This window comes from Desmodus rotundus, chromosome 13 (genome assembly GCF_022682495.2).
Source record: "Desmodus rotundus isolate HL8 chromosome 13, HLdesRot8A.1, whole genome shotgun sequence".
Lineage (NCBI taxonomy): Eukaryota > Metazoa > Chordata > Mammalia > Chiroptera > Phyllostomidae > Desmodus > Desmodus rotundus.
The window spans coordinates 86,956,430-86,978,554 of record NC_071399.1 but is presented as its reverse complement, the minus strand read 5'-3'; the positions used below and the strand labels follow the sequence as shown (position 1 = coordinate 86,978,554).

Sequence of the window (22,125 nt, the reverse complement as noted above, 5' to 3'; positions counted from 1 at the left end):
AAAAATTATGCGTCTGAGGCTCTACCAAAATATATGAACTTACTTAGGTTTACCCAGCCAATAAAGGAATTGAAGTTACGTATATAACTTCAGAGAAAATGATGAGTCAGGGAAGAATTCGTGAACAAATTTTGAGTAAAGCCATGAATAGAAAAAAGTAAAATATTCTGAATGACAAGGTAGAACATTCTAAACGTTACAGTCTGCAGACGCCTTCTAGGGGGTTTCAAGGGGGAGGTCACTTTACGGCACTAAGTTGGGGTGGAAATGGTAACAATACTGAAACTGAGTCTGACATAGAAACTGGGGGGGCGGAAGGACTCGGAAATTGGTTCAGAGCCGGATTAAGCAAGAGTGAGAGACAGGAAGATTATTTCATAGTTGAGGTTTTGAAACTATTATAGCCCATCATGAAAAAATATAAATGCATTTAAAAATTATTATTGAGAAAGTCAGGTTATAGCTTAAAAGATAACTTCTATTCGTTTTTAAATTCATTTGTCTTTAGTATGTCAACCATTGTAAACAGGATTGGTTTCTCTCCAAACTGAGAAGGAAATTACCAAAGCACTGTCGATTTTCTACCCTTTTTGGAAGCTCCCTGGAAAGCCACTAACCTCCTCAGTAATCATGGTCCTGGGGCATCGAAACTGCCTACCCTGCAGTGACCGGAGACAGTTCTGTTCTGTAACAGAGCACCCCGGCGTGCTTGTCGATGTTGTGCCCCAGTCTGTTGGTTTTACTGATGGGTGTTAACAGTTTGTAAGGGGCTTAGTCAGATTGACATACCTTTTATCTATAATAAAGTCCAACTACCTTATTATAAAAGGGTCAGTGTGCTATTCAAAACTAAGAAACTTGAAGACCTTTCAAAATTACCTTTACTTATCTTAATTATTTCTGTTGAATCTCTGTTCTGTAAGCGTTTTGTATCAGACGTTAATTTGTGTGATGGCATATTTTTAAACCGCTCACCTTTTGAATTATCTACTATGATGTTAGCACAATACTATAATCTCTTCGAAAACCGAATTACACATGAAACCACAGGGTTCAGTAGAAAGCAGCATAAAAGTAAACATTGAATGTGTTACAACCTATAAGTTGTGCCGAACAACCAGAGGAGGAAGTAGAGGGAAAAATGAGGAAGGACTATCCAGAGAAGGCGCATTAGAATCCCCTGCCTTCCGAAGTGTGACAGTGTGCGCTTACATTACCCTGGGAGTGTATTGTGTCCTTTAGATTTACTAATTTAGAATAATTTGAGCAAAATCTACACTTTTAGTAAAATATATGAATTAATAAAAATTTTAATACTGTTTCATTACTTTCAATGAGCAGATTATTTTATCTAAGTTAAATAATTTGAAAAATACACTATCAGGAGAGGGGGAAATACAATAGAAGGTCAAAATCATAATATAAGTATATGAAAATTAGTGAAATATGATAGAGAAATTCGGTAGACTAAGTACAGTATTTGTAATAAAACAGTATGACTTAATAGCTCAGCTCTCCTGCCCAGTGGCTATGCATACTTAGAAACAATGTAATTTTTTGTCCCTACCTTGCAAGTTTAAGATTAAAAAAAAGAGTTACATACTTAATGAATATTTGATGAAAATGTATATTTGAGAATGTAAAATGTTTCTCCAAGATTTGGCCGTGATGGAGAAACTGTCAGTGGATTAGCCAGCCAATAGTAAGCAGTTATAAAACTGGACGAAATATATGAACTAAGTCTGTTTTCACGCACCCAACAAGAAACAAGAACTATGATACTTGCAAGAAGGTGAAGTAAAGATACTTACAGATAAAGACTGAGGAAATTCCTTGCTGCTTCAGAGAAGTGCTGAAGGAAACCCTTCAGGCCAAAAGGAAATGACGCCAGCTGGTAACCCAGACGCACAGGAAGAAGTGACGCGGTGAAACGCAGGTGCCGGGGCGAACTCGGAGAGCCATGTGACTGTATTTGCCTCTTCTCTTTAAGTCACAGAAGACTGAATAAAGCATAAGTTCTGACGTGTACAGATGTAAAGCATATGATGATAATACATACGTACAAGGAGCAGAGGATGAAATGCATCCATTTTGAAACTAATTCCGTATATTTACAATATTAAGTTAGGATTAATAGAAGTAGATGGTGATAAGTTCCTGTGTATGTTGCAATTCCTAGAGTAACCACAAAGAAAATAAGTTAAAAATATAGTTGAGAAGTCAGAAGAAGAATTGAAATGATGCACTAAGAAATGTCAGTTGAGCACAAAAGAGAGCAAGCAGAAAAGAGCAGTGAGCAAAAGGCACACGTGATAAATAGGAAATGGACAGCAAACTGACACCCGTTAACCCCTTACGCCAGTAACTACAGTAAGTACCAGCGAATTAAATGTAAGGAAGCATATCAGAAGAATGGACATAAAAATGTGGAAACTTGTACACAAGCTAAATATTCAATCTAGAAGAAAATTCTTAGAAACATACAACCTACCAAGACTGAATCAGGAAGAAAGAGAAAATCTGAATATCAGTTACTAGTATGAAGATTAAAGTGGTAATCAAAAATCTCAACAAAGAAAAGTTATAAGGACCAGATGGCTTCACTGGTGAATTCTACCAAACATTTAAGTAAGAATTAATGCCAATTTTCAGACTTTTCCAACAAGTAGGAGGGAACACTTCCAAACTCATTTTACAGGGCCAGCACTACCCTGCTACCAAAGCCAGACAAGGACACTGTAAGACGGAAAGTCACGGGCCAATATCCCTGATGAGCACAGATGAAAAATTCTCAACGTAATAATAGCAAACTGAATTCAAAGTACTTTAAAAGGTCAAGTAGGATTTATCCCTGGGATGCAAGGGTGGTTCAACATATACAAATCCATAAATGTGATAAACCATATTAACAAAATGAAGGGATAAAATCATATAATCATTTCAGTAGATAGAGAAAAAGCAGTTGACAAAATTCAACATCCTTTTATAACTCTCAACAGATTGGGTAGAGAAGGAATGTACTTCAACGTAATAAAAGCCGTATGTGACAAGCCCACAGCTAACATCATACTCAGTGGTACCAAGATGAAAGCTTTCCCTCTGAGATCAGGAATAAGACAATGCTGCCCACTCTCACTATTCTTATTAAAGGAGTGCTTGAAGTCCCAGCCAGAGACTTTGTCAGTAACAGTAAATACAAGGCACCTGTGTCAGAAAGCAAGAAGTAAATTGTCTGTTCCCACGTGACACGATCTTGTATATAGGAAACTCTGAAGACTCCACCAAACAGTCTGTTAGAACTAATAAACAAATTCAGTAATTTAGCAGGGCACAAAAATCAGTTGCACTTCTAGACACTAACCATTGGAAAGAGATATTAAGTATACATTCCCATTTACAGCAACTTCAGAAATACAATAAATACTTAGGCATAAATTTAACCAAGGAGGTGAAAGATCTTTTTACTGAAAATTCTAAAACATTGGTGAAAGAAATTGGAGGCAAATAATTGGAAAGGTATTCCATGTTCATGGGTTGGAGAATTAATTGTTAAATTGTCCATATTACCCAAAGCAATCTATAGATTTAATGAAATCTCTATTAAAATTTCAGTAGCATTTTTCACAGAAATAGATAAAACAATCTAAAATTCATACGGAACCACAAAAGACCATGAATAGCCAAAGCAGTCTTGTGAAAGAAAAATAAAGCTGGAAGCATTACATTGCCTGATTTTAATTAATATTACAAAATTATAGTAATCAAAACAGTACGGAACTGCCGTAAAAACACACACACAGATTACTGGAACAGAAAATCAAGAACCCAGAAATAAACCCATGTGTAGATGGTCACTGAATTTTTGGTGGAGCCATTGTGGTGGAGCCACTATGGAAAGTAGTTCTGTGGTTCCTCAAGAAATTAAGATAGGATTACAGTATGATTCAGTAATCCCACCTCTGGGTGTGTACAAAGAAAACGAGATCAGTATCTCAAGGGGATTACTGCACTCCCGTGTTCATTGCAGCATTATTTACTGTAGCCAAGGTGTGAAAACAGCCTTAGAGTCCATCAGCACATGAACGGATATAGAAAATACATACACGCACACCCCAGGACATCATTCAGCCTCAAAGAAGGAAGCCCTGCCGTTTGCAACAACATGGGTAAACCCGAGGACATTACACTAAGTGAAAGATACTGCAGAGAAAGAGAAATACTCTTCGATACACTTATCTGTGGAATCTAAAGAAGCTGAACTCATGCAAAGGGAGTAGAAAAGTGGCTGCCAAAGGATGAGGGAAATGCGACCTTGGCCAGAGGGTGCAGACTTTCCAGTTGTGAGAGGTGTGTGTTCTGGCCATCTGACCACCGTGTGGCGACTCTGGTTGGTGATGCTGCATCGTGTAGTTGTGCACTAAGAGAGGAATGCGAGTGTTCTTACCGAAAAGGAAAATGAATAAGCTGATGGCTGTGTTAATTAGCCTGACGTTGGGAATCCTTTCACAGGATTTTATCAAGTCATCATGTTGTATTAAATATACTATGATTTCATTTGTCAGTTATACCTCAGTAAAACTAAAAAAAATTAAAATGGTAAAATAAACATAACTTATATGGAAGAGGGAAGACCTGTAATCGCTGTGAGTCTCTGGAGGAAGAGTGAAGTGATGCATCTGGCCGCTCTAGATAGTATCTATAAAGTTATATGAAGACAGTGTAGTATTGGTTCAAGGGAAGGATTTATAGACGGAAGTCGGGAACAGGTGGGGCCTCCAGAACCGAAATACAGAAGTGATGTTACAGTAAGTCAGAATGGACTTTCAGCAGCTGGTGGTGGGACAGTGGATTATCACCATCCAGACTAAGATCTCACACCTTACGTAAAACTCATTTCAGGGAGCTCAAAGGGTTAGGGTGAAAAACAAAGCATTAAAACGTTTAGAAGAGATCAGGACCCAAAGGGAAGTAAGAGTTTCCTGGATAGACTTAAGAAGTTGTGCCCGAAAGAAAATATTAGTAAATTTAGCTACATACAAGTGAAAACCAATGATCAGTGAAAGATATCATAAAGAAGGGAAATAAATTCCAAGCAAAAGAAGTATTTGCAATGTGTATAATCAATAAAAATTTATATCATGATATAAAGATTTCTTACAAATCAAAAAGAAAAATACAAACAATCCCAGAGAAGAAATACATAAAAGATTTATGCAAGAGGATACCTCAGTGGTAAATTAAAATTTATTGAAATTAAAGAGGTAAGTAAATATTTATTACAACTACTGGTAAGTAAGCAAGATAATTATTTCAGAAATAAGAAAAATAGAAAGGAAGACTTCCCTGAAATATTATTTTATACCCTACAATTTGGCTGCAGTTAGGAAAGTTGGCTATTTACGTTGAGAATGTAGACCAGTGGGAATACCTTTACCCTGTTACACTGCCTGAAAAGTTTGAATTGGCGCAGCCACACTGGAAACCACCAGTACTTCAAAATTTGAAGTCAAATTTGCATACTCTTTACACACACCCTCCCCGCAAGAGAATCTCTTGTACCTGCGCCATGTGAGACCGTCCTTAGCAGAATCCAGAATACGACATGCAGGGTAATGTGTGTGTGTGGTCAAATTCGGACTGTTCACATGCGTGGAAAATGATATGCAACAGCACATCTGTAGTAGCATAGTGACATGGAAGGCTAAGGTACGACCATGAACTTTAAAGTTCAGAAACAAACGAAGCTAAATGTCATAGTGCGTGGGAGTACATTCGGGTAAAACGCTAGTACTTAAAAGGTAAGGGGGTGGTACACACACACGATGATGCTGGCATCGGCGAGCAGAGGGAGAGGGGGCCGGGAGGGAAGAGGTGCTGGGCCAGCGTTGGCGATGTCCCGTGTCCCACGCCGGTTCGTGGGGACTCTCCCTTTTATTATTTACGCCTCATGTTCCAGGCATTCATTTTTGCTTACCAAGTTACCTAGCAGTTGTTAAAATTTTAAGAATATAAGAGAAGATTGATTTTTTATGTATCTAAGTAGCTTATGCAAGACATTCTGGCTGCCTTATGAATATCTAATATTTTAAAATAACTGACTAGTAAAATGACTAATCTCAAAGAGTTTTCATATATAATTTTTGTTTCATTCAGAAATCTCATTTTTAATCCCTAATTATGTTTTACTGTGGAGCCTGAACTTTTCACTTTTTTTTTAGTTATTAGAATCATATGTTCCGCTTTGATACAAGGAGAAAACACCCAAATATTGAGAATCTCATAAAACTAAATTGTGATCTAATTACAGACTTGTGTTTCCTAAAGGAATAGGTTACAAAGTTAACAGCGATAAAAGGAAAACAAAGAAAAATGCCACTTTCTCATTATGAGGAATAGCATGGGGATTCTGCCAACCATAATGTGAGGGTTATCTCTGGCAATATTGATTTAAGTGAATTGGGACTAAAAAGAATATTCTCAATTGATTCTATCAAAATGCTACCCAATGGTGTTTGTACTTACTAGTTTCTTCTGCTTGGAAGTTTCTTTCCCCAGAATGCCTTTTTACACAAAAATTTCATTGACTTTATTGAGGGGACGTTGGTTAATAAAACTACAGTTTTCAAGTACAGTTTTACAATGCTCCTACACCGTCTGTGTGTTGCGTTGTGGGTTCCCCGGAATATCTTAATGTTAGCTCAGACCTGCCTTCTCTCTCAATGCAAAGCTGTCCTTTTCCCCTGTGCCTGCAACAGTGCCTGGGTCATAGCAGAGGATCTGTAATGAAGGGAGGCATGAAACAGAAAAGTGATAATGAAGGAGTAACAGCTTACATTACACAAGTGCCTCTGGAACGTTTGAGGCTGTGGGGAGAAGGGAGGTTCAGAGAAAGTCCAGGCAAGGTATTTACTGAAGAGCAATCAGAAATGAAAGTATTTCTGAAGTAGTCATTTAAATGCTTTATACATATCTTTTTAAATAAGGTAGCCATTTTATTAATAAGCAGTGATTAAATTAGAATATAGCAAATTTGTTACGGTATTTTTGAAAGCTGTAGAATTCTACAAAACCATTTTTATTAGACGATATATATTGTATACTCTGATTTAGCTGTATGTGTGGGGGTGTATGTATTCATATGTATCTAGTGTGCTTAGGACTTTTTGTTTTTTATCTCATATACTATTTTATAAATTTATCTGCATGCTAAGGGAAAGAAAATAACTGATGTAAGGTGAAAATTAATTATCTCTTTATTTCCTCAGATGTACCAAAAAGTGAAGAATCAAAATATACTCACTGTGGACAATGTGAAGAGTGTTCTCCAAAATAAATTTCCTCATGCTAATATTTTGGATATTTTAGGAATTTATTCCAGATATGATGATAAAAGGAAGGTAATTTGGAATGCAAATTTTCAAAGATATGATCCAAGACCCTTTTATTATAATCTTATGAATTAATTATCCTGATATAATTAACTCATGATTTGGATTTTAGTCCCTCAAAAAGAAGGGACCCTTTAGCCCTTTGAATGGCACTTTGTGTTTTATGCAGTACTTCCATTTCCACAAGGGACTTTTCGAGAAGTACACAAGGTCGGGAACCCCAAGGACAGTGGTCTCAATGTGATTGAAGAGCCAGTGTGGCTGCAGTGACTGGTTTTTGTTTTCAGTTATGTAAGAGTAGTTTTCCAAATAGTTATTTCTGAAGTGAGAACGGGTTCACTGATATTTTGCCCCATTGCTCTATTTTCATATAATTAAAAACAAACCTAAGAGGCAGCTGGAGTGAGCTTTCTTTAAGGGCCAACTTGCATAGAGGCATCTCTTCTAGTGAAGTCATTCATGGCACTAAGGACAGTTGAGAAAGAAAGTTATTTTTTTGTAAGGACTCTAGTTATTCTGAACTGTGGAGGGGAGAAACAGAGATTTGCTGTAACGACTGTGTCAGCTCATGGAGTTGAAACCCAGTGAAACTTCATCTTGGGGACCTGTGTGCCCAGGTCGAAAGCAGAAGGTTGCGCCAGTCCAGTCTCAGGGTCAGTGCGTTCAGTGGGTTAATTACAGGGGTCCTGCAGTTTTCCGTAAATGCACGTTATGTTTTCGTTTTTCTTTCTTTCTTTTTTTTAATAGACGTGGTTTCTTTACTCCTTGCCGCTAAGTGGTCTGTCCTAATGCTCGTGGCATGAATTCAGTAAATGCTTATTAAACAAATGAACACAGGCATAAATGAACCTCTGATCCTGGTGAATGATATTTTTTAAAAAGTATACGTCACACTTTATGTCAAGGGTCAGCAAGCTATACCCCATAAGCCGACTCTTGCCCTCCCACAGCCTGTTCTCACGGTTTTGGGGGGACATGCCTTGTTCACCCGTTCATGTGTTATATTTATTTCTCTGCTTGTGCACTAGAACGTCGGAGCTGAGTAGCTGTGACCCAGAAATACATGTCATCTGGCTGTAAGCAGAAAGGTCCCTGACTTTGGCTCTGCTTTCCCTTAAATAACGTTTGGGAAGGATGGATAAAATTAGCAAAATTAACATTTTTTTCTCTGGCATAAAAAAGTGTCGCAGTGTTCCTCCTTTTTCATATGTATTTCTTTCTCAGACAACCATGTTCTGTTTAACTCTTGACATTTTTTAACTGAACAGGCAGGAACAAGCTTTTATAAGATGACTGGCCTGGGTCCTTTGCCTCAAGCTCTGTATAATGGTGAACCGTTTAAATATGAGAAGTGGGATATTCAAGAACTAGAGACAGCTCTCCTTCAGAAAATGATGGATGTGACCATATATTTACAAAGGGAAGTTTTTATGGTAGGTAAGGATTTATGAGAAAGTATATGATGAATTGTATTTATAAATGACTTTATATTAAGAAAACTTTTAATAGCAAAAGTTAATTTTATAAAAATATACCTCCTAATCATTTTCAATAGTCAATTTTTAAAGTAATAATTAATCAGCTTTATCTGTGCATAATTACATCTAAAATTGCTTAATTGGAAAGAAAATTCAAAGTTTTACATGAAAATTTACTATGAGAATCCTAAATTACATATTATTTATTGATTTATTTTAGATTAAGTAGTCTTAAAATATCATTTCTGTATAATTTTAAAGTGTATGCATATAAATTACTTGTGTTAACTAAATAGTAATTTTTGTTATTTCAGGGCACATTAAATGATCGAACAAATGCAGTCGATTTCCTTATGGATAAAGATAATGTTGTACCCCGTATAAATCATTTGATTTTGTACACTGAATGGCAGCACCTTAATTTAATATCTACATCAGGTAAAATAATTCTCCCATATACTTTTCTACAAAGGCTTATTGAATTATGAGTTTTTTTTATTAATTCATTATTATTTAATATGGAAATTTTCAGTAACTGCAGATGTTGAAGATTTCTCCACTTTCTCTTTCTTGGATTCACAAGATAAGAGTGCCATAATTGCAGAGAACATGTATTATTTAACCCAAGAAGGTAATAAGCATATTTTATTTTCCTGAATTTATTCCTAAGATAGTAAAAACGTGTAATTTTAGTAAGGTGTTCGCATAGTATACTTTTACATGTTGATATTGGACTGGAGACCTGGTTTTCAGTAGAAGAGCTCGTGATTAGTTAGGGGTGAAGGGCTGTGCTGAGAAGACGGTGACTTCTGTCCTGAACTCTAAATGCAGAGGGGGACTAAGATGGGAACATAACTGGAATAAGAATTTAGCCTAGATTGGGAAGTCTGCAGTGGGGCCACAGAGTTTTTAGGGTACAATGGTTTATTCAGGTAGATGAAGATAATTAGAGTTTGGGGGTTTTTTGTTGTTGTTTTGCTTTGTTCTGTTTAACCTACTTTGCTGTAGGGAGAAAACGAGCCACTGCGTAAAAGAAGGCCGGTTTGTATCTCAGAGCGTGGAGCAGTGACTTTCTAAGAGTGGGAGCGAGCTACCGGTGGAAGGCACTGTGGAGCCGGGGTGGGTTTTTACACCCGAGGGAGATGGAAGCAGAGGCAACACAGGCAGCCTGGAGAACGTGGTGGGGTGAATGGCCCCAGAATTACTTTCTAACTGACCCATGATTTTATGTTCAGAAAGTGGTCTTTTTACACACAATCCAACAAATAATAAAATGTAAAATAAAAGGTCCATTTTTTGGTAGGTTAAAGTCTTGAATATATAAAAGTGAAGGGATGAGGAGACAAACAGGGAATAAAAGATGCGATAAGCATTTATGAGGTTCTGGGCTATATTTCAGAAGTTACTTCTGGGCGTCAGAATAAGTTAGCTTATAATAATGCCCACTGGTAAGTCTCTTGCAGTTTAAAGGAATACTTTATTAACTGAGAAACACCTCAGTTTCTCTTATTTGTATTTGTGTAAATGTGGGAAGAAAGAACTGTGAGAAATGTACTCAGCACTTTTGAAGTACTTCTCAGTTGACTGGCTGTTATGGGGAAAGGGCTGACTGACACTACTAAGGCATCGGGGTCCGTCCCTTTGTTCTTTGGAGAGAACGTGCCGTCTGGGAGAGCAGATTTTTTATAATTGTTTTAAGTGGATCATGTGACCTAACACAATGATTTTTCTATGGGCTTTAGTGATGACCAGACAAGTATTATTTCAGATGTTATATGCTGAGGCTGGAAGAAATAAATGCATTTAACTGTGGTGTCAGAATTAAAAACTCTTCCTTTCTGTGGCTTTCCAATTCTTCGGAAAAAGGGTTGTACGGATGCTGGAGGCATGAGATGATTGAGTGAGACCAACTCAGTAACAGCCAGACATTTTTAATTAAATGAGACATAAGCTATTAAAATACTGCTATTTTTAGTACCCACTAATAAGCTTTATTGTATTTGGTTTTAGATAGATGAGGGTATAAATACCAATTTTTAATTGTTTATTTTTTACAAATGTAGCTAGAAGGCAGCTTTGCTTGCCAACACTGGAACGGTGATAAGCATAATACCATTTTCTCTACCCTGGAAGTAGCCCACAGATGTACGTGTCCCTTAGGGGCTGTCCTCTCTCTTTGGTGACTGAATTTATATGGAGCTTATATCATGAATTACATTTCTAGCCTTCTTATTGGTATGCCCCTGTGTGTATATTTTAGTAATATTTGCTTATTTTCAGAAAGATTAATTTTAATATTTATTTTTTGTTTATATTTTGTTAACTGAAGATGTCCTCTGCTTTTAGTTTGATTAAACTATTTGAAACTTTCAGATGAAAATGTAATTTCCTCAGTTACTGTCTGGATTGTGGCTGATTTTGACAAACCGTCTGGGAGAAAACTGCTTTTAAGTGCATTAAAGTACATGGTGAGTAAGTCAGCCTAGGTAAAAGCACCTAAGAAACATAAGCTAAAACATTTTATGAAATTGTTTTGTATTAGCTAAATGTAAATTGATTGCTGTATAGCAAATTACCCTATAACTTAGTGGCTTAAGACAGTAAACATTTATTTTCTCAGTTTCTGGGGTCTGAGAGTTCCGGAGTGACTTAGCTGAGTGGTAGTGGCTCAGGGTTTCTCTGTGGATGCAGTCAGGTCTGCGCTGCTGGCTTCGGGGGGCTGGACTGGAGCTGGAGGACCAGCTTCTGAGATGGCCCCCTTGTGCGGCTGTTGGCAGGGGCCCCCGTCTCTCACTGGCTGTGCACAGAGTGCTTCGTCCTCATGCCACATAGACCTTTTCAGTGTTGCTGAAGTGTCCTCACGAAATGACAGCAGGCCCTCCCCAGCATGAGTGAGGAAGAGTTACAGACAGAAGCCTCAAACCGCAGTGTCTTTTACGATGCAGCCCCAGAGGTCGCACGCTGTACTTCCACCATATCTGTGTGTTACACAGATCACTCTAAGGTGTGAGCACTAGGAGGTGGGGGTCATTGGGGGCCATCTGGGGGCCCTGCTGCCACATTAAGAATAATGAATACATCTAAAATGAAACATAGTAACATCTACTAGGAGAATTTTCATGTCATGTTAGACAGTCTATATAATGACTTGGCGGTGGTGAACTCCTTTAGCTCCGTCTTGTCCAAGAAGCACTTTACCTGCCCTTCCTTTCTGAATGGTAGCTTTGCTGGGCAGAGTGATCAGGGTTGTAGGTCCTTGCCTTTCATCCCTTTGAATGCTTCTTGCCAGTCCCTTCTTTTTGAGAAATCTACTGATAGTCACTGTACATTTAAAGCACAGAGTGGTGACGGCCAAATCTCTGCTTCGTGAATGTGTGTGGTTTTGTTTCCTTTTTCAAATAGGAATTAAACTCCTCAGGAATATTATGCTTTGTGAATATCCTCTTGCCCACACCTTTTACCTGATGCTTTTTGGATCTGTTGATGAGGCTTGCCTAAATCAGTTACATCTGGTTGCAAAGGAGAGATTATTCTTCATTTATTAGCTGGTCTTCTTCTGAAATAAGCAGATTTTCCCTGCTCAACTGAGGATGATAGATAAAATTATTCCTAAAGTTCCAGGTGAAAGTCTTTATTTTTATATTTAGTTCACTGATTTTTAGAGAAGAGATCTAGTCTAGCAGTCACCTGTTGATGGGAAATACACATTTTTTGTCTTTTATTTCCAGTTATCATTTGGCTCGTGGATTTTTTTAGAGTCTTCTATCGGTAGCATGATTTATTCTTTAAATGCTCACAGTGCCCCATGTTGGCTAGTGACCCTCCGAGCTGGCTTCTGTGTCCTTTTCTAAGCGATGTCCTGCTCACTGACCAGAAAGATGTCTCCTCCTCACCTCATATTCTCTCTGTCCCAGCACTGCCGTCTGCCCGAAGCCCTCCAGCCCTCTCTGTGGGAAGTGATGGTTAGGGAGCCAGTTGTGGGCACCAGAAGCGTGCGTTGTCACGGGGATGGCACTGCTTCCAGGCCCTCTCGTAGCCAGAGCACGGCCTGTGTTGTCTACGGAGTTTCTCTTGTGACAAGCACTTTCAGCGTAGGAACTCCCCTCAGAGGACGTGCTCCAAGTACATGAAGCAGAACACGGCAGATCTTCAGTGAGAAACAGACGAAACCATGTGAAACCATGGCTCGTGGTTTGAAATTTTAACACACCTCTCATAACAAGCAGGACAAGCACACAAAAACTCAGTAGGGATGTACGGAAGATTGAATAGCAAGATCGTCAATCTTGACCTCATGGACCATGATAGAAAAGTGCAAAATGCATAGTATATGCTCTTGGAAAATGTGACATTTAAAAAACATGTGTAAATGCTGGGTTGTAAAGCAGTTCTCATAAAGTTTTCAAGGATCAAGATCATATAAAGTGTATTCTCTGACTACAGTGTAATTAAGTTAGAAATCATTAAAGAATTAGAACATCTATGTATATTTGAAAATTAAGAAATATTTTTCTGTAACCTATTGGTACAAAACTGCATATTTATAAGTATTTCTGAAATGAATGAAAATTTGAATGACATTTAAACTTGAGAGTTAAAACTAAATCTATACATATGTGTTTGAAAAAAGAGTCCTTGTAAAATCAGATATCTAAACAGAAATCTTAAAAGTTAAAAACAGCTACTTACATGTCTATCAAAGAAAGTAAAGGAAAAGTTAAAAACAAAAAGTAATGAAATAGAAGACATATAGTAAAGATCCACAAAGCCAAAAGTTGGTTCTTTGAAAAGATTAATAGAATGGATAAAACACCTGGTAAAGCTGTCCAAGAAAAATGGAGAAGCAGACCCAGTGAGTCAGCGCCATAACTGAAGGAGGTTAGGTCACTCCAGATCCTTTGGGCACAGCAGTGGTAGGAAGGTGATGTTTTCAGTTACTGACGGAACGAAACCTGTCATTGAAAAAAATGTTCAAAATAAAAAAGTCCAGACTCGTATGATCTTACTAGTACCAAGCTAAACACACCAGTCTCACACAAAATTTTTTCCAGAGAATAGTCAAATAAGCAGTACATCCCAACTTGTTTTATAAGATCAGCATTACTTCAAAACCAAATGTCTAAAAGGCATTATAAAGATTGGAAAGCTGTAAGCCAATCTTATTAATGAACATAGATGCAAAATTCCTAAACTCATGAACACAATGAACAGAAACCAAGAAGGAAAAATTTAAATTGTCATGTTTCTAAATTGTTTATATGGAAAATACAAGTAAATTGACACAAATTATTAGAATTCTTTAGTTTAACTAGTTTGCTGAATAAACAGGTCACTATAAGAATTCATTTTAAGACTTGCAACAAACAAGAAATGCATTTTAAGTGAGGATATCACTTAATAGTAGCCAAATTTTCAAGTGCTAGGAATAAAGGTAACAATAAATTTAAGACTTACAAAATACTGAGAGAAACTTCAGAAGTTCTACATGAATGGAGAGATAAACCATAGTTATGAATGGAAAGACTCAATGTTATAAAGATATCAATTCTCCCAAGATAGATGTATAGTTTCAGAGCAATTCCATATGAATTTCATCACTTTTTATGGAAATTGTCAAGTTTATTCTCAAATTTATGTGGTGTGATGCAAAGCACCGAGAATAGCTAATTACTCTTAGAGAAGAGGAAAGCAGGATAATTGTTCTGTGGGATATGAAGATCTTTTATAAACTATAAAATTGAAGACAGTTTCGTAGGATAGAAAAATAGAGCAATGGAAAATGAATACAGATCCCAGACACAAACCCACGCATGGATCATGACTGGTGGAATCACGAAGATTTCTAAAACGGAACACGAAACCCAGTGGCCATAGTAAAAATACCAGGAAACTGAGCTACATTAAAATTAAGGACTGTTTTTTGTTAGAAGGCACTGTCAACAGGATAAAAAGGCAGACCACAGAATGGCAGAAGTTATCTGCATACATACAACAAACAAAACACTCCAGTTAGTAAGAAAAAGATAATTATCCCCAAGAAAACAATGGCAGAGATTGAATCGGCAAACCAGTAAAGGCAGCAGTGAACATGTTAAATGAGGATGTTTAATATCATTGGGGATGAGGAAAGATGAACTAACCTTACATGTTTACCAGCATGAGTTAAAATAGAAAGTCACTGGGGTAATGGTACTTTCCTGTGTTACTGGTGGGAGTGAAAACTAGTCCAGCTATTCTGAAAAGCGTCAGTGTCTTCCGAAGTTGGAGCTATGCATATTCTGTTTGTAGAGCACCAAACAAAAAAGCTCAGATGTCTGCTAGCACCAGTGGACTGGATAAAAGAGGGTAGATTCGTACCATGGAGTTCTGTACAGCACCAGAAATAAACAACTGCACCTGCACAAAACAGCGTTGACGAGTTTCAGCCATTGCGTGCAGTGGAAGGAGAGTACAAAGAATACACCCTGTATGATTGCATTTGTATGAGGTGCGAAATGGGGGAAATGTGTAGCAAGGCAAGCTTCGGTGGTGAATTATGTAGACCGGCAAGGGTGTTGCCCGCTACATGACAGGACAGTGGCTGTCATTAGAGGGGGGGTGTGGCCATTGGCAGGGGGTGAGAGCTGCCTTTGACGGTGCTCTATTTCCTCACCTGGGTGACAGTTTCATGGGTTAATTTGCTAAGCTCTGCATTTTTGTTATGTATTTTGTTATTTCACAGACACACACGCAAGAAGCGGTTAAACAAAGTATTGCATTATAAAATAATCATTATGCAAGGAGGTGAAGCAGTTGGAGTTACTAAAGTGACTGTTTTTAGCCATGTCAGTGATAGGCCACGTCCAGTAGTCAGCGTAGAGTTTGACAGTGAGAGGCGCTGTGTGGCAGAGGGTAAGCTTGAGTGGGAAGGGAACAGCTCAACTATAAAGAGGCGTGTAGGATACAGCTCTTCTTCACCTATAAATGTGTTTTGCAGAAAACAAGTTTTCATAGTCGGTTGGGCGTTATTTATAATCCTACATCAAAAATAAACGAAGAAAGCACAGCTATTTCTAGAGGAATTTTGGCAGCTTTTCTTACACAGAAAAACAGCTTTTTGAGAAACTTTCTCAGGAAACTGGCAAGAGAAGAAACTGCTACAGCCGTTTACTCTGGAGAGAAAATTAAAGCATTCCTTATTGAGGTCAGTAGCTGTTTGTTTGAAATAATCAGTAGGTATTGAATATTTCAAAAGTGTAAGTCCACGTGCTTGGAGATGTCATGTTACTGGAAAATGTGAGTAAGTATAATCATTTGGGGATAATAAATATTCCTGTAAGTGGGAAAAGATAAATGTTAAATGATATGATTTTGCATAGAGGCATTTAACAAATCAGATTTCTTGTATTTCAACCAGTTCATGATCCTTCGAGGTGATGTCATTCTAGTTAGGCTGTGCACTTCAGGGTTGGGAGGTGAAGGATTTCGTAAGTAATCCTCAGGTGTTTCACTGAAGGAGTCCAGTGTGAGGGACATTTCAAACATAGAAATGGTCTTCTGGAAGAAAAGTTTCTCTGATCCTTTCAAGAGATGTCTACTGTCTGCCAGATGATGGGGATGTGCTGTGAACAGACAGCGCTGATGTGGTCGTAGGGGGGGCAGACCAAGTAAGCTGTACTGGAAGAATGGGGGAACGGAAGAGGGTGGAGGGCTCAGAGAGGTGGCGCTTTTAGCTGGAATGGTCGGGAAAGGGGTCTCTAAAGGGCTCCCATCTGGCAGAGCTCTGAGTGCAACGAGAAATCTGGCCACAGGAGGTCTGAGAGAAGGACGCAGCGGGTTCAGGGACGCGGCAACCCTCAAGACCCGACACAGAGACAGTTGCCGGGCTTGAGCTGCGGGCAGAGGGCCATCCCGACCAAGACAGACAGACAGACGGGGCACTGGGGTGTGTGGGACAAACATGGCCCCCAGTGCTTCAGGCACTTGCAGGCCGCAGTAGGGAATTGAAATTTTTTCTGAGTGTAATGGAAGAGGTGAATGATCTTTAAAAAGATGGCTCTGGATACTGTGTGAAGATTTTGTAGTAGGTGGACAAGAATGGAGCTAGGATGAACAATTAGAATGCTATTGCAGTAATCCAGGCAGGAAATAAAGGTGTCTTGGATTAGATAGTAGTGGTGGAGATGGTAAGATGGTGGGTAATTAATATGTTATGGTCAATAGGATTAGGTGATCAATTGTACATAACATGTGAAGATAACAGGCTAGGATTTCGGCTCAAACAGCTAGACTTCAGGGTGGTGTCTTTTTGGGGGGTGGTGGGAAAGTCTAGGGGAAGAGAAGATTTGGACACAAAGGGTCCCAGTACATGTTAAGTTGGAGATGCCTGTTGGAACATTCAGGTGGAGATGTCGAGTTCACAGCTGAGTGAATGAGTGTAGAAATCAGTGAACAGTTGTCATTTTTAGAGTTAATTTGAGGGTCATCAACATTATGTATAATTTCATGCTAAGAAACTGGAGAAGTCTCAGTTAAGTGAGGGTGTGGCGGAGAACAGAGAGGTGACAAGTTAAGCCCTGGAACATTCCAAAATGCAGAGGAGCACAAGAAAAGGATGGTCCTGCAGAGGAGCCAGAGGAGCCGGTGAGTTAGGTGGTAACCGGGAGGGTGTGGCATCCTGGCAGCTAAGTGGAGGGTGTGTTTCACGGAAGGAGTGAACACCTGAAATTCTCGTGGAATAAACAGCAAATTGTTGTACATCTACTTGTAAAGAGATGTCAAAATATTGTAACTGACTTGACAAAGAAAGATTGCTGTTTTAAAAATGTGGTTTCAGAAGAAAATACTACTTTTTTTGTCATAATGTAATATTTAAATTTTATACTAATGTATTAAAGTGGGCTTTATTAATAGAATAATTTAATAGATTCACTGCCCTTTTATTTATTTCATTATTTTCGTGCATTAGGGGATGGATGAGCATTCTTTTGAGAAAAAATATAACACCATTGGAGCGAGTGTTTTTCGGACTCACCAGTTGTTCTGTCAGGATGTACTTCACTTGCGTCCCGGAGAAACGGGGGTTGTCAGCAACGGGAAAGTAAGTAGGAAAAACAGCTGCTCACTCTTCTCGGTGACACCGAGATACAGGGTCACAAGCACTCTTCTGTCACGACACACCCGACAGCAGAGCGGTCTCAGCATGAGTGAGGTGTGCGTGGAGAGGCGTCAGTTACGGCGCTGCGCCTGTTGCTCCGTCCCTGCCCGTGGGTGAGGCACCGCTGCGGGTGAGGAAGGGTGTTCTCGTGGGGCGCCGTTTATTTTGTTCCGATGTGAGTATTAGAGTGCACAACTCGGTGCGCGTGCCGGCATTGTGACAGCCACTGCTCAGCAGGTGTGGAAAGTGCATCGCGACATCTTATTCCTCTTGTACTTTCCCTCCAGCTGGTTAATTACAGTACAGTGCCTTTGTGTGCAGTATAGACTAGCGTTTATTAAATAACCTTTAAAAGTCTATAGGAGAAGTCACTGAACCCCAGCATCCTAGTAAGTTTCATTAAAATTTTATTGTTGTAACTTCTAACCCCTTTTTTAACCTAGTTATTTCTCGTTTTATAAAATAAAAAATGGTAATTATATATATATATATATACACACACACACACACACACATATAGCTATATATCACACTTAGTATATCACAAACATTTTCTGATTACAGAATCTCTATACACAAAATTAGTGGGTAATAGGTATGTATTAATATATTTTGAACATGGTAGTCTGGTTTTATTTATGAGGAGTTAAGTTTTAAATAATTGAATCTGGTGCTTAGATTTGTTAGGAAATAAGCTAATGCAGCGCTTTGACACTCCTCTGCCTGAACTATCAGATTGTATATTCCTGAATCATCTTCACAGCTCTAATATACTCTTGTTTGTCTGTTTTCCACATTTTTATGAGCTCCATTCAGCTGAGTGTTGTACTCACGTGTCACTGTTCCCTTAAAATTTTGCTTATTTATTCTTTCTTATCTGAATCCATAAAGAATATGGTTAGGAAGAGTAAGAGACCCATTTCTCCACGCTTCCACTTACTAAATATACGTGCTACACTGTAATGGTTTTTGAGCTAATTGCATTAGCTCCTAGAGGCAGTTAGACTCAGGTTCATCTGTGCACACCTCTGTTTTACAGTTGGTGACAATGGCTGCCATTTATTAGTACAATAATGTAAAGTACAGGGCGGGGCAAAATAGATTTACAGTTGTGAGTACGCGAAACAGTTTATTCTTATATTATTATTTATTATTGTATTATTTTTAATTCAAACAAGTGTAAACCTGCTTTTGCCCCACCCTGTACTAGTGAATTTTGATAGTGAGTTATGTGGAAGCCCAGAAATGATACTGCTTTTTCTAACAGTTACTTTGGAAGGAAATGGAGCTTTTTAGGAGTTTTAAAGTATATGGCTACCTTTGGTTATGTCAGTCATTTTAAGGAATAAAGAGAAAAAAATTTACCCGCTATATCTAGTACCTTGCCTTTTGATTATTCCTTATGGAACAGTTACCCTGTGTTTCTTTGTCACCATTTAACATGTTTCAAATATCATTATCAATATTAATGATAAATATTAGTTATAATTATATTCAACTTATTTCCCATAGAACTATGATTTCCTCTCTTTTTCTGGAGTTGACGAAATTATGAAAATAGTAATTTCTCACCTGCTGTGAACCAAACATTTTTCTAGGTTCTGAGAGTATAGTAGTGAACAAAGGCATTTTCATTTGGTGGACAGAGGCGATGACAAATAGCATCCTTACTGATAAGGTATCATTTGGACAGAGAACCAAAGGAGGCGATGGAGGAAGACCCGTCTGGACTCGGAATATTCTAGGTAGAGGTAGCAGTAAGAACGAGGTCTTGGAGGTCATGACTGTGTGTTTTAGGAACAGCAGGTAGACCGGGACAAGTCAGGGGAGGAGCTCAGAGAAGTCGCGGGGGACCAGGTCAGTGCGGTTTTGTAGTGTTTAAGGACTTCTCCTTTACTCTGAGTGACTTGTGAAGTTCGTAGGTCTGCCCTGGACTTGACATGACCTGACCTATGTTTACTGTGGGTCTCTAGTGATCATTACATTGAGCGTGAGCTACAGGGGTCAGGAAGCCTGGTGGGAGATGCCACAGTGGTCCAAATGAGGGGTGATGGTGGCTTGCCCCAGAATGGCTGGAGTGGAAGTAGTCAGAAGGGGATGTGGGACATATTTTGGACGAAGGGTGAACGGGAATTGCTGGCAATTTGGTTCACAGCAGGTGAGAAATCACGAGCAGAACGGAGTTGCCGTGTATTCCAGTGAGAAAGGCTGCGGGAGGAGTAGGGGTTCGGGAGGAGTGGAAAGGGAAAGGTGGGGAATTCAGTTCTGGACATACTAGCAGTTCCTGGCTCCTTTCTGGGCCTCCACGTAGGCTTGTTGAGTTTGCACTTGAACATATGACCTGAATTCAGGGGAGAGGTTGGGGCTAAAGATAGTATTACACTAATTGACGTTTTATGTTGATTAATGGAAAATTGTTAATTTTGATTATTCTGTTATTTGTACAACTTTGATTTGAATAGAAAAGTCCAGTATATCCAAAAACGAGTTCAGTGGTTTCTGAACTCAAACGTCATACTTGGCTGTGGCTCCGCCCCAGTCATGTTCTCAAGCCCAGTCAGTAATCACAGCAGTTCTGGCAGGTGGTTATCGTTGTAAATCAAACAGCTTCCTGCACGAAATAGTTCCAACATTTTAGAATTGATCTTCATTCTGAACCTGTCCACACGTTTACATTGGAATTGGAACATATTCAAAGTTAAAATTAGGAATGATCAAAATTGGGACCAATGAGACTTTTGAAAAATTTTAATATTTTTATTTTTCAGTTACAGTTGACGTTCATTTTCTGTTAGCTTCAGGTGTACAGCGTAGTGGTTAGACGTTTATATACCTTATGAAGTGATCTCCACAATTAAGCTGGTACTCCCCTGACTCCGTACATACCATGATATTATTAACAGTATTCCCCGTGCTCTACTTCACGGGCCATGACTCTGCGTCACCGCCAGTTTATACTAAGTAATCTCTTCACCTCTGTCACCCAGCCTCCCAAACCCCTCTCACCTGGCAACCAACGATGATACTTTCTTACTGCATGCTCAAGAATTAAAAACTTGTGTTTTAATATCAACTAACAGCCTAAATAATGCTGCTGCTGTAATAGTAACATTAATTTTTATCAACACTACATATTTACAAATTGCTGAAAGACGGGTAGGAGAGCGTATGGATACAAGCAACCCTTTTTTCCCTGAGCTGAACAAGTCTGCATTCGAAATCCAGTAGCACCATTACCCACACCGCCTCTGTAAGACTCGGTTTCTTCCTTCGTACAACGGGAATCATAATAGCATGATTACAGAGTTGTCAGATTAACTACACTTTTGTACATAAAGTGCATAGAGCAGCCCTAGACACATAGTGAATTTTCAGTAACTGTTAACTCCTGTGTTCTCTTCAAATATTTGAACACTGTCGCGGGGTACAGTGTGTGTGTTTGTAGGTTGACTTGTGTTACACTTGATGGGCGTCAGTGTAAGGTCAAGGCCAGTTAGTCAAACTCCCACAAGTGGAGAGAGATTTTTAGCTCAGTATGTGGATGAACACTCTAACAGAGTTTTCTGAAATTTTAATAAGCTGTCAAAGGAGGTAATGCATTTCTGGTACAGCAGTTACTCTGTGGAAGTGAAAAGTCAAATTTCTAAAATGTTGTAAAGAAGATTTAAGCACCAGATAGGTTTTACTGTGCCAGTATATGATTTTCAAGTTTAATGTTCCTTTTTCCAACATGGATATGATATGACTCGATACTATTCAAGTTACTTTGTTTCACGGATAATACCTTCAACTTGAAATAGAAAGAACTAAGACACAGAAGAATCAAGTTCCTCCCAGCCATTTGACACTGGACTTACATAGCTGAAACATAGTTCTCTGGTGGATTTAATCAGTAACAATAGCCATCTTGTTAGTTCCTTAAGAAAATAATTTGAGGTTTTATTTCCTCATAGCTGCTTGAGTCACTGGAGGTAGTATAAACTTCCAACTCTTTTCCAGGCCTCTCCTTTTCATCGTCCAGAAAATTTAACATTGAAAGTGCTTTCAAAGTTACCTTAAAAATGGTATCAAACCTGAAGGTGATGAAATGTTTATATGTGAACTTTTAGTTTTATAGTGCCCA

At 38.6% G+C, this 22,125-nt stretch overlaps 1 protein-coding gene across 1 annotated transcript in view; it reads left to right on the top strand.

The window, feature by feature from the left end:
• The window catches only part of UGGT2 (UDP-glucose glycoprotein glucosyltransferase 2), a 115,240-nt gene that overhangs the window by 51,746 nt on the left and 41,369 nt on the right, over positions 1–22,125 (top strand). Inside the window, exons 16-22 of the mRNA XM_024566995.4 lie at positions 7,266–7,397; positions 8,657–8,821; positions 9,181–9,304; positions 9,399–9,497; positions 11,240–11,334; positions 15,843–16,049; positions 17,814–17,945. Of these exons, the coding sequence (XP_024422763.2) occupies positions 7,266–7,397; positions 8,657–8,821; positions 9,181–9,304; positions 9,399–9,497; positions 11,240–11,334; positions 15,843–16,049; positions 17,814–17,945 (954 nt within the window). The remainder of the gene's footprint in view (positions 1–7,265; positions 7,398–8,656; positions 8,822–9,180; positions 9,305–9,398; positions 9,498–11,239; positions 11,335–15,842; positions 16,050–17,813; positions 17,946–22,125) is intronic.